Source organism: Taudactylus pleione, unplaced genomic scaffold (assembly GCF_031769625.1).
Source record: "Taudactylus pleione unplaced genomic scaffold, aTauple2 ptg000095l, whole genome shotgun sequence".
NCBI classification, from domain to species: domain Eukaryota; kingdom Metazoa; phylum Chordata; class Amphibia; order Anura; family Myobatrachidae; genus Taudactylus; species Taudactylus pleione.
Genome location: NW_028284497.1, coordinates 18,646,746 through 18,663,441, shown reverse-complemented (window position 1 = coordinate 18,663,441; position 16,696 = coordinate 18,646,746). Strand labels below are relative to the sequence as shown.

The following is a 16,696-nucleotide window of genomic DNA, read 5'->3' as shown; positions in this document are numbered from 1 at the left end:
ACAGAGGGGAAATACATTCTCATGGCAAGCACAGCGAGCCACCGAGCCCGAAGCGTAGCGAGCGAAGCAAGCCCGCGAGGAGCCAAGTTTTGTTTTTTGGTGGACTGTATGGGCAGGAAACTGCACTTCTGCCCTTAGTCCACATCACTTCCAGGTACAAAATCTAAGGGGATTCATACCTTTCCATGCAACCTATCTTCTTCCCTATAATATCCCAATTGCACACCCGAGGGGAATATGAAAAGACACAGATGTTCTAGAGACACGTGTCCCAGAATTGTGTTTACTAAACAACTCCTGCATACGATTACATTTCTAGCAGCACAGTCGGTACTCGGCAGCTGCTGTCCTTTCCTACTGTGTTACTCTGACTCTGCTGGGGTGCCCTGCAAATTTGGGAGTATCATTATGCCCGGTGTAATTTCTAATTGAATACTGAGGTTCAAGGGAACGCGCATTCTGCAATATTATTAACTTGCCTTAAATTATTTATTTATACAGCACGCACATATTACGCAGTGCAGGGGATTCTTAAGAGAGGAGGGGTCCCGTGTGCACTACCCGTGCGGGGCCCCCTCCTCTCTTCCCGGTGGCCGGCTGCCGACTGACGCGGCTGGCCAGCCACCGGAGCATTAGTAGACTCTGGGCACTAGAGTGTGCCCGGAGTCTACTGCGCATGCGCAGAACACCGGAAAAATGGCCGTGGTGGCCATTTTCCGGTGTTCTGAGCAGAGCAGACACCCACCGTGGGACTATAGACAGGTAAGTTTAAAATAATATGGGTGCAGGGTGTGCGGTGTGGGGCCCCCCTGGACCCGGGGGCCCGTGTGCCCCGCACACACTGCACCCATTATAGATACGCCACTGACACAGTGCTTTACAGAGAATATTTAGCCATTCGCTTCAGTCCCTGCCCCAGTGGAGTTTAAGCTCAGTGCTGTGAGGCAGTAATGCTAATGGTGCCATCACACGGTCAGATTTTTCTTCAGATCTGAACGATAATGATTTTAAAAATTGTTCAATCGTTCATATCTGAAAGAAAAATGTGACATGTGTGCAACAATGAACGATGCACTTTCCCGTTTCTCAGATTACGATATCTGACATCTGATGTGTTTGCAGTCAGTTTTGTACGATTTCCATTCTTTTTAATACAGGCTGAAATCGTTCAATCGTTTGCAAATTGTTTGCAGATCGTTTGCAAATCGTTCATCTGACATATCTGACCGTGTGTGCACCTTTACCATTACACTGTCTGTGCTGCCTCAACTTTTACAGAACTCACGCATAATTGATTTCAACCTATAGTGTTGCATATTTTCTCATGATTGTAAAGAATAAATAAATTGCTATATTTCAATAATCAAGCATTGTTCCTTTTCCTATCCCAATTATCAACATCTTGAGATGATCAGAGGGTATTCATTCTATAAAGAGATTAATCATCTTAACAATAAATCTGCATGATACTTACTGCCATTCTATGTGTGATTTTTTTATCCAATCTCAATTTATTTTAGGTACTGTCAATATACATAGCAAACTATAACTATTTTGTAACCTTGAAATGAGAAAATAGAGGTACCGATTTATATAATAAACAAAGGGAACAACAAAAATTACACAAAAAGAGAAGTTCCACATGAGAGAATTTAATGATCCCAAAGTACTTCACACAACCTAAGGGAACGGACAACAGTCCCTGTGAATGCTCTGGTTACAGCAGGTTTTTTAAGAGGGATTTTTTTTAAAGTGCACTTATAGAACACTAGTAAGGATCTATAAGGAGGCACTCCCACTATCTATGATACAGAGGGCTTGTTTCAGACCCGCTCACTAGATGCATTTGCACGCTAGATGCGTATGCAAATTTCGGCAAGGCAAGCGATCGCATGCCAAGGCATTAGCATGCCCACTATATCTTGGCATGCGATTGCTCTGTGTATGCAGACACCCACCTGCCTGTCTTAAGATGCCCACTTGCATACACATCTCCAGGATGTGTATGCAACCATCGGTACATCGAGTACCATCGGAAGCAAACTCAGCGCTTCTGGTTGACTATACCCTACTGCGAGCACTTCAGTGTGAAATATAACCAAGTGACGTGTATTAGGACGCTGCTTGTTAATTATGTACGCCTCTGAAACGGCGTTAAGACGCTCAGGCACGCCGTTCGCACCTCCACTCCCCTGTTTCTAGTGGCCAGCCCCTGTCACCACCCACAAACGGCTTCTCCTGTCACTCATTGTACAGTGCAGTCTATGGGCCTAATTCAGACCCGGTCGCAAGCGCTGAGCGCTCGCAACCGGGTCGATGGTGGCCCAGAGCGCATGCGCACGACAGAGCCGGCTCCGTCGTGCGCATGCACAAGACCCGGATAGTGACGGGCAATCCATCGCTCCGGGTCTCGCACCAAAGGGGGCGTGCTGGCGATGTTGAGTGACAGCACGCCCCCTTTGGTGGGCTGCCCAGAGGGAGGCGTTCCCATGAGAACGCCTACCGTTTGGGGCCGGCCCCACTGACATCACAAGTGATGTCAGTGGAGAAATTCCGGGTCTGTTAGAGCCGAAATCTCTCTGGGGCTTGCGGCAACGAGACCCTACCACAAGGGTCTTGTCGCAAGCTCGTGACTATCGCGACCATCTTCATGACCGTTCGCTATAGCTGTGGGTGGTCACCCACAGCTATGCGAGCGGCCAGGAGTACGTTCTTAAAAAAAAATAAGGACCGGCCCTGATTCAGAGCGAGCGCTCTGTCAGAGCGTCTGGCTCTGAATCAGGGCCTATGTGCGGCAAGCGTACACTTCCCGATCACTCGCAGTGGTTCATGCACAAGCATTGCGTACGCATGTGCAGAATGCATACAATCGGCTGGCTGCGTTCGAAAAACATCCTAGTAAGCGAGTCTGAATGAGGTCCAGAGGGCCTGATTTAGAGCTGAACGCTCTGACCAGAGCGCTCGCTCTGAATCAGGGGGCCCTCCTACCTTTCTTTGGAGCGTCCTCATGGACGCTCGCATAGCTGTGGGTTACCACCCACAGCTATAGCGAGCGTCCATGATGATGGTCACGATGGTCTTGACCATCGCGACCATCGGGCTTGCGACGGAGACCCTGCGGTAGGGTCTCGCTGCCGCAAGCCCTGGAGTGATTTTGGCTCTATCAGAGCCAAAATCACTCCCACTGACATCACTAGTCACGGGGGCCCATGGGAACGCCTCCGTCTGGCAGCCACGCCCCCGGCACGCCCACCAAAGGGGGCGTGCTGTCAATCAACATCAACAGCACGCCCCCTTTGGTGTGAGACCCGGAGTGACAGCTTGGCTGTCGCAGTCCGGGTCTCGCGCATGCGCACGACGGAGCTCCCTCCGTCGCGCGCATGCGCAGTGGGGAAACATCGACCCATTTGCGAGCGTCCTTTGCTCGCGAACGGGTCTGAATGACCCCCAGAGTTCCCAGAGAACCATCACACTTAAAGCATCTATTTGTGAGCATACAGTATGTAAAGCACTGGGGCTTTTATATCACCTTGTTAGAATGTTTAGCGGGTCTCCACCAGAGACATCATTTGGGAGCTCACATACTGAAATGCTTATACCCACAGTAAGTCACTCAAAGTCTGGCTAGCAGCTGTAGTGGTGCACTACGTTATCCTGCCCATTATGTTCCCTAGGGAAAGTGTGTCAATCATTCTAATGAGGACAGGTGGAGAAGTTGCCTAAAGCAACCAATCAGATTCCACCTATCATTTCATAGACAAATATCTATAATCTGATTGATTGCTATGGGCAGCTTCTCCACTTGTCCTCTTCATAAGATTTGAAGTATTTGACTTAAGGGGCCCATTCCCCATTCTACCGATCCAACCTGACAATCGGCGGCCATTGATGAACGGCAATCCGTTAGCCCATAGGGGAATTTCAACATGTAAAAATCTCAGACTCTACGATTTCAACAATTTTCAGGTCTGGATCTACGAATCAAGATTTTTCAATATGTTGAATATCCCCGATTCCCCCACCCAAACATCAGCAGTTGATTGCATTGTCGCCACCATGAAATGCCCAATTTCACAGAAAGATAGATCTGGCCAAATTCCATCCATCTCTGAATAGGAAGGACATATGCAAACATTCCGTAGATTCACATCTGCGCATTCACTGTATGTAAAAACTTGCCGTTTACATACAAGCACAGAGATCCATCCAACTCAGAATCAGCCCTTTTGTATGTAATGTGGGACACTTTCAAAAAGACGTGAAGAGGTACCTGTTCAGAAACCGTGCAACAAATGACTTCTGAATTAAACAAAATGCAACTGACTCATATGCATTTATAGGTAGCCAGGTGCTAGGCAGGGAAGAATCAATAGTATGGCCTTGGTACATATTATTTTTCCACATACTTATCTAAGCATTTATTCCAACACTAAGGCATCTATCCTGGCAAAGTAGAAATCATTGTCAAGCGCCTGAAGCCAGGTCACGACGGCATGCTGAACTTCACAGTCAGTTGTGAATCACATTCCACCCAGGTGCTTCTCCAATGTAGGGATGATGGTCCACTACCTCCCAATAGTAGCGCCATAACAACCACGAGTGTGGTCTGGCAGTATCGTACAATAAGACGCCTGTTTGCAGTAACCCAGGTCATCTTTGACTAATTGCCCTCCGCAACTGACTAAAAGTGCATCACAGTAGCAGACAGAATTCACAGTATCTCCCTTGGTGAGGAAATCAACAAGACGCACGCTCTTGTGGTCCCAAAACACAGATGCCATGACCTTCTTCGCTGATGGAGTGGTTTGAATTTCTTAGAACGTGAGGACAATGCGTGTTCCATATCATGTATACTTGCTGCATCTCCAATGTCGCATAAGGCACCCATGTTACATCACCTGTAACAATACACTGCAGGAACTGCACTCCTTCCTCATGGTACCGCGTCAAGTGTAAGGGAGACATTCCCATCCTATTGGTTTTGTGAACTTCTGTGAGTTGCTTTGGTACCCACAGTGAACACTTTTTCCCCAGTTGCACAGTGCCCACTGAAATGTTCAGTCCATTAGCAATATCACTAACTCAAATGTGTCTATTCTCCTGAATAAAACCTTCAATGAGCACAAATTGTCATCTGTGGTGGACGTGCTTGGCTGTGTGGATCGCTGCTCATCCGGAAATGTCCTGTCATTTTCAAAGGCAGTACACCAAACCCAAACCTATTTCCATGACATGTCATTATCACCATACATCTCGGAAAGTTGGCAATGAATATCAGCTGCTTATGTGCCCTTTAAACGCAGGAATCTGATCACACTATGCACCTTAATGTTTGACCATGTTTCCGCCAGCCATCATACAACTGATGCTGGGACAGTATGATTTATAATGGCCGTGAGGGGAAGCAGTGGCCTACCTGCTCTGACCTGGCAGGAAATTAGAACAAAATAGAGAACATTACACACGTGAGAGGTCTTGTTACCTTACTTATTGAACCACTCTCATATATCTATTGGGAGATAAAAAAATATGTACTTGCAGTGTCTGCATATTATGACATATGAAAGGGGTTTCCTTGAAGGAGTGTCTGTGGACTATGACATATTGAACAAGTGTCTCTGTATATTACTGTATATCACATGGAAGGTATATTATAACATATGAAATAAGTGTATATTAGTACATATTGAATGAGAGCTTATATTTTATTAGCTATGGAAGGAGTGCATCTGTATATTTTGAAATATGGAAGTTGTGTATGTATATTATCACGTATGGAAAGTGTGTCTGTATATTATGGCATATGAAATTAGAGTCTGTACATTATGGTATATTGGAAGTGTCTCTATATTATAGAATAAATAAAGTGTGTGTATTATGGCATATGGATGGTGTTTCTGTATATTATGACATATGGAAGAAATATTTGTATTTTATTACATATGAAAGGTGTGTCTGTATATTATGGCATCTGGATGGTGTGTCTGTATATTTTGAAATATGGAAGCAGTGTCAGTATCTGATGTCATGTAAGGTGTGTCTGTATATTATGAAATATGGAAGATGTGTCTGTATAGTATGACATATGAAAGCAGTGTCTGTATATCTATTTATACATAGTATAAAAAAAGTCCCTGGAAGGCGCCTGTCTGTTTTTCGGGTTAGCCTGGAGAAGCACTGGACAGATTTTGATGCAGTTTTCATTATTTTATAGAGCATTTGTCGAGGAAGGTTTAGGTGTATGAACCATTAATGTATGACGAAAGGGAGCCGAGCAGTGATGATTTTAGTGAAGCAAGTCAATGAAAAAACAGACGCCAAAGCGCTTTCTTGGCTTACGCTGCCTAAACCATTAAAGATATATCACAACGATGGCCTTTATTTTATACATTTAGAGATTGATACGAATTATCCGGTTTCTCCAGAAATATTGATGTAAGTCCTCTTTACTGATACAGAATTTCAGTTTTTCCCTTTTTTTTTTACCTGTTCCTATTTTATTTATGTGAAAAGTTATACTTTAATTTCAAACAAGTCCCAGTAAGAATCTGCTTTGGCATGACAATAAAGCACTGGGACAGACACTTAGGGCTTCATTCAGAGGCGGCCGTATGGTCTACGACCGCCTCGATGTTTGTCCAGTGCGCATGCGCACGAGGGAGCCGGCTCCTTCGTGCGCATGCATGAGACCCGCTACGACCGACAGCGCCGGTTGTAGCGGGTCTCTTTCCAAAGGGGGCGAGCTGTCGATGTTGATTGACAGCTCGCCCCATTTGGAAGGCGGGCCGGGGGGGTGGCAGCCCAAACGGAGGCGTTCCCATGGGAATGCCTGCCGTTTGGGGGAGGCCCCACTGACATCACTAGTGATGTCAGTGGAGAGCTTCCGGCTCTGACAGAGCCAGAAGCTCTCCAGGGCTTACGACAAGTGAGACCCTACCCTAGGGTCTCGTCGTAAGCCCCGATGGTCGCGATGGTCTATGACCATCGCGACCATCACCCTAGCGGTTGTTAGAGCTGTGAACCTACAGCCTAACAACCGAAACAGAGGCGGCCGGTCAGGATGCAAGTGGCCGCCCAGTTTCTGAGCGACCGCTTGCATCCTCCGACCGCCTCTGAATGAGGGCCTTAAAGTGGCTGGAATTGACCTGAGTATTTTTCTCATGTTTTTTTCATAGATAACTTTGCCCTTCTGAGTGTCACGTCAAAAGTAAATCTTTTCGTCTTGACGTCACGAAGAAAAACGACTAATGTGTCGTCTACAAGGCAATCTATTAAAATACCTTTGTTAAAAAAAAGACTATCGCTGTAAATTCAAAAGTCGCTTGTTATGGCATATGAAAGGTGCGTCTCTGGATATTATTACACTATGGCCATCAACACTGCAAGTTTTCCCTCGCAGACCATAAAGGTGCACAAGAACACTTGCTATGTCTGAGATAACATAACTAGCTGACATGTGCAGCCAAGTGCAGAACATAGCATTCAATTTAATTAAACGGGATATTGGGCCTGATTCAGACCCACTCGCGAGCGGCTGTCCGCTCGCAAGTGGGTCGATGGTCTGCACTGAGCATGCGCACGACGGAGGGAGCTCCGTCGTGCGCATGCGCCAGACACGACGAGCGAAGGACTTTCCTTCGCTCGTTGTGTCCGATCAAAGGGGGCGTGCTGTCAATGTCGATTGACAGCACGCCCCCTTTGGTGGGCGTGCCTCCCTGACGGGGGCGTTCCCACGGGAACGCCTCCCGTCAGAAGCCGGCCCACTGACATCACTAGTGATGTCAGTGGGAGTGATTTTGGCTCTGATAGAGCCAAAATCACTCCGGAGCTTGCGGTTGAAAACCTCAACCGCAGGCTCCGGCTCGCAATTTCGATGGTCGCGATGGTCACGACCATCGCGGCCATCAAAATGCACGCTCGTATAGCCTGTGGGTGGTGACCCACAGCTATACGAGCGTCCAGGAGGACGCTCCATGAAAATGGAGCCCGGCCCTCATTCAGAGCGTGCGCTCTGCTCAGAGCGTACGGCTCTGAATGAGGGCCATAGTCATTAGGTCAACAATAACAATGTCTATAATCATAATGTTGACATTTATGTTGACATTGTTAAAATTTCAACAGACAACATGTCGACATTTGAAATGCTAACCTTGACATTAGGGTTAGGCACTATGGGAAGGCTAGGGTTATGCTACAGGGAGATGGGGAGATTAGGGTTAGGCACTAGGGGAAGGCTAGGGTTATGCTACAGGGGGGTGGGGAGATTAGGGTTAGGCACTAGGGGAAGGCTAGGTTTATGCTACAGGGGGATGGGGAGATTAGAGTTAGGCACTAGGGGAAGGCTAGGGATATGCTACAGGGGGATGGGGACATTAGGGTTAGGCACTAGGGGAAGGCTAGGGTTATGCTACAGGGAGATGGGGAGATTAGAGTTAGGCACTAGGGGAAGGCTAGGTTTATGCTACAGGGGGATGGGGACATTAGAGTTAGGCACTAGGGGAAGGCTAGGATTATGCTACAGGGGGATGGGGAGGTTAGGGTTAGGCACTAGGGGAAGGCTAGGGTTATGCTACAGGGGGGTGGGGAGATTAGGGTTAAGCACTAGGGGAAGGCTAGGGATATGCTACAGGGAGATGGGGACATTAGGGTTAGGCACTAGGGGAAGGCTAGGGATATGCTACAGGGGGATGGGTACATTAGGGTTAGGCACTAGGGGAAGGCTAGGGTTAAGCTACAGGGGGATGGGGAGATTAGGGTTAGGCACTAATGGAAGGCTAGGGTTATGCTACAGGGGGATGGGGAGATTAGGGTTAGGCACTAGAGGGAGCTAGGGATTAGGGTTAGGGCCAGTATACATACCGGAACACTGGCGCATCAGATTACTCTACCAGAACTGCGCACCACATTCTATTATGTCGACATTTCATCAGTGTCTACACGATAAATGTCAACATGGTCAATGTCGACATTATGAATGTTGACATATCATACCTAACACGAATTGAACCCATGGAATGAATGCCTGTATTTTAAGACATATGGAAGCTGTGCCTGTATACTACGACATATTGAAGACGTGTATCTGTATATTAAGACACAAGCATGTATTGCAGCAGACACGGTCCTGCCAGCCGCCAAGGATTAGACCCTTTGCACTATAGCCAAATCTTAAAGAAGAGAGACAAGGGGGTTGGGGTGGAGAGAGTAATTTGGAGGATAAAGAGTACCAGGGAGTGAGTGAGAGGCTGAGAGAGAAAGAAATAAACAGAAGATGGGGGAAAAAACAGTAACATCTATGGTTAATGTAATAGCCTCCGAGTTTTCGATGCTGTGGGGATTTATGTGAGTCTCCCTGTTTATTTTAAAGTGGCGATCATTATAAAGGCTAAACCAGCTTGGTTTAGCCTTTGAAATGATTGCCACTTTAAAAAAAATTAGGAGACTCGCATAAATACCCAATGCATCAGAAACTCAGGGGCTATTACATTTATCTCCTAAAGTGAGAGAGAGTGTGATTGTGTAGTGTATCCAGTGGGGTCTGACACTGGCAGTAATAGGTGAGGAAATACCTAATCTCCGGCGAAAACCCCATTTTTGTCAGAGAAAGGGCTTAAATACATTTAATAAATAGACTTGCTTATCTATGTAAACATTGCGGTGTAAAATTAGTGAAAACTACACAGTGTTTGAAACACTGGCAGACTTATGTAATAGGGTGCGACTTGCAGCAGCTGCGAGAACTCCTGCGAGCCTTCCCGTATTTTTAAAGCGGCAATCATTTTTAAAGGCAAAACTAGTTTTGTTTTGCCTCTAAAATGATTGCTGCTTTAAAAATACGGGATAACTCCCAGGAGTTCCCGCAGTGACTGCAAGCCGCACCCTATTACATAAGCTCATAGATATAAAATGCAAAACATATTCAACAAAATAATAACATTCACACTTTGACCTTACCTGCCACTATAATGTCACTCGCTAAAGCCATCTCTAGGCCTCCACCTAGAGCGACTCCATCCACGGCAGTAATGGTTGGCATTGGAAGATTCGCTGAAGAAAAAAAAATTAGATTCATGAAAACAACCAGCTAAAGTAACAGTCCATAAAAAAGTAATTTAAATACCTGGTATTTTATTAAAGCATAAAGAAATAATATGATGACCAATTGGCTAAAATGAATGCACTATTTAAAATCTCAAGCTGTGTTAAGCATACTATTCAGGGCTAGTAAACTCTAGATTAATACTTCATAAGATATTAAACATAAAAAAATTATATAAAAAATGTGGGCTGGATATTCTTTTAAAATGTTAAACTAGACATAAGTAATGCTTTCAAACTTTTTTCTACATCTCTTGTGCAGTAAAAGTAATAATCGTACATGCATTATATCACCAAAATATAAAGGCCAACTCCACAAAAAATACACCTCAGCCCACCTAACAGACCTGTGAGGGCTATATGTGAGGGATCCCCACAGATTACGGACAACATTGTAATGGCTTATTTTAAATGTTGACAACTACTGTAGGAGCAGTTCAAATCCTAGTAATACGAAGTAATTGATAGTATGTTGTCAGTGGTTCCTCTAAACGAGATGTAGTCAAAATGACGACATTTACAATGTGAACATTCATAATGTCAACACCACAATGTCAACATTGCTAAAATGTCGACATTACATGTCAGTGTGTGAAGCATGTCCATGTTCACAATGTCAACATGTGAGACACCGACATTCTGCAAGGACCGGAAGCAGAGAGTTAGGCAATGGGAGGGTAGGATAAGGCAATGGGAGGGTAGGGTTGGGCTATGGGATGGGAGGTTAAGAGTTAGGCAGTAGGGGGAGGGGGCAGGGCCAGGCTGCGGGAGAACAGGTTAGGGTTAGGCACTAGAGATGAGGGTCAGCGGTTAGCCACTCACCGCCGCAAGTGCCACTAGAACCGCCATCATCTATGACCACCGGACCCAGAAGACATCACTGGAGCCATCAGACCCGCTGTACCAAGTAAGTCACCGCAAGACCACCAGGGATGTTTTGTCAACATTTTACATGTTGACATAATGAATGTCGACATTATAGCCATGTCAACAAAATATACCACACCCCTCTAATCTGTGCCCTATGAAAGTAAATAGTGTTTATTACAGCCCTATAGAAAAAAAAAAGCTATTTATTGTGTTGCACTGTGCATATATAACTAATATGCAGGGTGCAGTGCTACAATTCCAAAGTGAATGAAGAGCACCATGTGCTGGGGTCATACAAAGCAGCTGTGTTTTCCCCTGTAGCTCCAGACTCGGCTAACTACCACTCACCTTAAGAGGATTTAGACCACACAAAATTTTTTTGGAGAATCTACTGAGCATCGAGAGCCTAATTTCTGGCAAGATAGGAGTTCCACTCCCTAACACCTGTCCTACTATTCTGGCTTGATTGGAGGCAGCACTCTTTCTTTCCTTTGTTCCCACATCAGGCAGCATTTGCAATGCCATTACCCCAATCTACACCAAAAATCCCTCTCCCTGTTTGTCATTTATTCACCACACTCATTGAATTCTGGAGGCAGCAAGAGGTGACTTTAAGAACCTGGGATTCTCACCGAGCATGGAACACTGATGATCAAAACTGCCCCTTTAAGCTTTGAAACTAAAACTTACTTTGCTCATTTTTAATGAATGATGTTCTACTTTTATGCTTCTGATAAACAATGTATATTAACTTAAAATTGATTGTTATGAAGCTAAAAAAACCAGCCCATCTGCCAGTGCATGCCCATTTTAGAGACAGATTGTATTCTATTCTTTGTCAACATCCACCCCCATAAAGCAGCTGAACTTCAGGGAAAGATGTTGATAATCATCATTGTAATGATCTCGCAAAGTTCATACAGTACTTTATCGCCAGTAAAAAAGCAACCTGATAGCGAGAAGGTGATGCAATAGATGTGACCACAAATAAGACTATTATTAGTAATACATCACAAGAGATGACTGTACTTAGTTCACAGTCCAGCTCATGCTTCTGACACCTCTACCATATACTTGAACACTAATGATAAACATTCTCCACTACCGTCACTTTTGGCGTAAATAGGTGATGGTGGAAACAGGAGGTGGTGGGATTATGGTCTTAAATGGACTATGATATTAATATAACTTTAACCACACAAACTGATGCATATAAAGCATAGTAGTTAACACTGCTGACTCTCAGGCAAGGGTAATGGGTTCAAGTATCAAAACACTATGGGGCCTATTTAACAAAATATATTTAAATAGTGCACACATATTACACAGTACTTTATAGAGATTATTTGGCCATTCACATCAGTCCCTATCACAGTGGATCTTACAATCGATATTCCCTACCACATGTACATACATACACATACACACTAGGGTTACATTTTTGGATTGCGGAGGAAACCCATGTAAGCTTGGGGAGAACTTGCAACCTCAGCACAATTATGGCTGTGATGCCCAAACCCATTTTTGGGGTGTACCCGCGAATATTTATTATACCAAGGATTTATGTAGGGGGGAAACCGCAGCAGATATCGAAGACATATGCTGCAATCCACCTTTTTCAATTGCAGAAAAAGACCCATAGGGTTGTTCATAGGTCCAATGGTCGAGTAATGTTCATCCGACGCTGCATTTTTGTACGCAATCTGAGAAGCTGGTGTTGGGCATCTATACAAAAAACTGAAACTTTTGCATAACTTCTCAGATCCGCTGCGTAAGAAGACGTAGCACTGATGGCCTTTGTTTCCACCTCTGAATCAGGCCCTGATTCATGCAAAAACAAGATTTTTGAAGGTGCAGTTTATATTTAGTAATTGGTTTTAAACTTATAGTAGACATTGAAGAGATGATTTCACCCTTTTTACCATGTGCATATCATGTTACAACTGGAAAAACCTTTCCCAGAGTACATGTTTCAAAATCAGGGCCTTATGCAGAATTGGATGGAAATTAGCCAAACATGCTCCTGCAAATATGTATATGTGCCTGTACGCAGAGTTGTGCGCATCTTGCAAGAGCGACAGGTTTCTGTGGAGTCCACGTAATTGCCAACTTTACCAAGGTCCGGTGATTGGCCCAGGTAGGCTACACATCGCAATAGTTACCAGTAGAGGGATCCGCAGCTCTCGCTGCTCGTACGGTACATACGCTTCATTAGTGATCAATTCACTTTTCACACTTCACAAAGACAGCTCCAATCAGCACTTCTGTCCCTGCATATGTTTTTAATGCATTTGGTCGAACCATAATTTCTTATTGTCGCGATAAGAGATTATAATTATTGGGTTCTAGATTAATATGCCGCTAACAGTAACAAGGCAATCACACAAGCTCTGGATTTACACTGCTCCACAAGGATGAATTATAAAAGGAGCAACACCCCCTAATCAATATCAGCTTTCTATAAGAGAGGAAACACATAGCTTGATGGAAAAATTTAGAGAACAATTTTTTGTCAGGTAAATTATTTAACTCAGTAGTGCAGAGGTTTTGAAATGCAATAATTTACAAAAGTGGTTTTACTTTACCTTTAATTATAAGACACCACTTTATTTATAAAAATATAAAAACTAAATATTATTTTATTCCAAGTGTTCATTTTAAAATGTAAAACTTTGATACATTTTAGCCATATTTCCAACAACATATAGTTTTCCATATGCCTCTATGTCTTACATCACGGCGCTGCACACGTTACATATAGCCCTGTTCTCACAGAAGTGAGGCACAGCTTCCCAGAAGATCACCTCTCTCCTCTCCTCCTGCAGTGACCATTCTGGTCATTAACAAGTAGCTCTTTTCTCCATCTACTTTAAAACTGTGTACATTCTGAGCAGCGAGATGGAGACAAAATAGATTCAGATAATAGCACTTTAAAAATTTAGATTTTGGTTATACAGGTTGAGTCTCCCATATCCTAAATGCTTGGGACCAGGGGTATTTTGGATATCGGAATATTCTGTATTTTGGAATAATTGCATATCATGATGAGAGATCTTGGGAATGGGACCTCAATATACACACAGAATGAACTTATGTGTTATATACACCTTATACACACAACCTGCAGGTCATTTTATACAATACTTTCAATAATTTTGTGGCTCAAGCAATGTTTGTGTACAGAAATGAAATTCATTTATGTTTCATATACACCTTATACACACAGCCTGAAGGTAATTGTATACAATATTTTTAATAATTTGTGCCTTAGACAAAGTTTGTGTACATTTTACCATCAAAATTCAAAGGTTTCTTTATCTCAATCATGCCAAAATTATTCCGTATTTCGGAATATTCCGTATTTCAGAATATTTGGATATGGGACACCCAACCTGTACTTTCATGATATGCCTTATCTGTAACATAACCGTAGTTTCCTCAAGTGTTTGAAATGTTACATAACTTTCTAGCAAATTTCAAACATATTAAACCTTCTGAAGTGTGACTAATCATTAGCAGAGACTGACAGGAAAAGCTAATAATCTTCTTACTTGTAACCTTGTACAATCCCAACACGTGTTCCAGTACTATCATGTATGCCCCTGAAATGTACACGTACAACGCTCTAATATTGAAACGTTGAACAATTACGTTTTTAACTATAGTAGTAATAATTTATGTATAGTTTTACTATCTAGTTTGTTAAATGCAGTTCTACGTACACAGTAAAGAAATATTGTTGTCAATGGGGCCTGATTCAGCAAGGATCGCAACTGCGATTAGGCAAGCAACTGGTCGTTGTTGCATTCTGCGCATGCATTGCAGTGCGCATATATGATCCAGTCACTGCACATGTGTGAACCAGGCACACAGCTGCATGTGCTGGGCTGCTGGAGGGGGGCGGTGTTGGACCAGTACCCCCACAAGCCCAGGCCCGGGTAATTAGTATCCGCCCCCCCCCTCCCGAAGCCCCTGTTTACAACAAATAAAAAAGGGAATTATAGTCTCAGCAAGTAGCGCCCTCTTCCTTTAAAATAAAAATGATCTATCAATCATCAGCAGTTACGTATTAATGTGTGGGAGAAAAGGATGAGAGGGAAACTCACATTCGTAGAACTTAGAAAAGTTATGGGCTGTAGTAACTCAACCCTATGCACCAGAGCAGTTTGTAATAGAGAGTTTTCACTTCCCTGTACCTAATTAATGTGTGGAACAATCATTCCCTAAAAAGAGAGACAGGCTACATTCAGTTGTAGCCGCCTGTCCAGAATTGGTAAGAGACGTCCCTGGCTTCTGCAAGAGCAAACAAATATCCCAAAAGTGCTTACTTGCTCATCACCATGCAGTCATGTAACAGACCTGTGTGTAACGAGGTGGGCAAGGCTTGCCAACATTATTGCCCCAACTGCATGTTGCTGCAAATCATGTCATCAAGCATCACTCACCTGTATTCTTCTCACCTTGCTTCCAGAAGATCTGGAGGCAAAGCAGGTAAAGAAAGCGAGGATGCTTTTTTATCACCTTAAAAACACTATACAAGGTTTTACTAGCCTTACGTTCCCTAATTGTTACACGGCAAAAGAGCCGCATAAAAAAACTGGAATAGCTATTCTTATTTCTCGTGACTGCTCCTTTGTCCTTACTAGCCAACACGTGGGTGAGAATGGCAGATCATCCTTATAGGCCGATTGCATGAGGCAGAGATAACATTACTGTCTATGTATGCCCCAACTAGACAACTTTCCTTTTGAAGGAAATTTTGCACAGTTGTCCAAAGGTGACTTTAATATAATACAAGTTGAGTCTCCCATATCCAAATATTCCGAAATACGGAATATTTTTAGCATGACAGAGATAGTGAATCCTTTGCTTTCTGATGGATCAATGTATACAAATTTTGTTTAAGGCACAAAATTATTAAAAATATAGTATAAAATAACCTTCAAGATGTGTGTATAAGGTGTATATGAATCATAAATAAATTTCATGTATGTTCACAAACTTTTTTTGATGCACAATTTTATTAAAACATTATATAAAATTACCTTCAGGCTGTGTGTATAAGGTGCATATAAAATCTAAATGCATTCTGTGTTTAGATTTGGGTCCCATTCCCAAGATATTTCATTATGGTATGCAAATATTCCAAAATACGGAATATTCCAATATTCAATATACCCCTGGTACCAAGCATTTTCTATATGGGAGACTCAACCTGTATTAGATACGGTTTTAGATAGATCACCCTACTTCTAAACTGAACGGTACCTCCACACAAGATCCCTCTCGTGGTATTTGCCAGCTTCTAGCAACCTGTTTGATGTGTAGAGGGCGAGACACCCCACAGTTAGGGACTAGTCCTTTTTTTCACATGTCCACAAGTCATATTCTAGGATTGACCTGGTTCTGTCAGATAAGTGTAACTTACAGCAAACTGGGAATGTCGTTATATTGCCTATGTCATGGTCTGGCCATTCCCTCCTCTTCCTTATGTGGGATGTAGGTTCCAAAAAGAACCAACCCTTGGCACTTGGGAGGCCATTTGCTAGCACAACTCCAGAATTAATTTTTGTAGACGAAAATGTTGACTAAAATTAATCTACAACATTTTTTTTAGATGACTAAATTGTAACGATATTAATATCTACATTTTAATAACAAAAATTATGAAACGTCTATGGTCAATTTTAAATAAGCGACTAAGACTAAATTTAAAATCCTTTTCAAA

The 16,696-nt window shown here is 43.3% G+C and overlaps 1 protein-coding gene across 2 annotated transcripts in view; it reads right to left on the bottom strand.

Annotated features, from left to right (window-relative positions):
- The window catches only part of AUH (AU RNA binding methylglutaconyl-CoA hydratase), a 460,835-nt gene that overhangs the window by 129,719 nt on the left and 314,420 nt on the right, over positions 1 to 16,696 (bottom strand). For both annotated transcript variants that reach the window (XM_088470044.1, XM_088470043.1), the window contains exon 5: positions 9,955 to 10,047. In XM_088470044.1, coding sequence (XP_088326170.1) covers positions 9,955 to 10,047 — 93 coding nt within the window. The remainder of the gene's footprint in view (positions 1 to 9,954; positions 10,048 to 16,696) is intronic.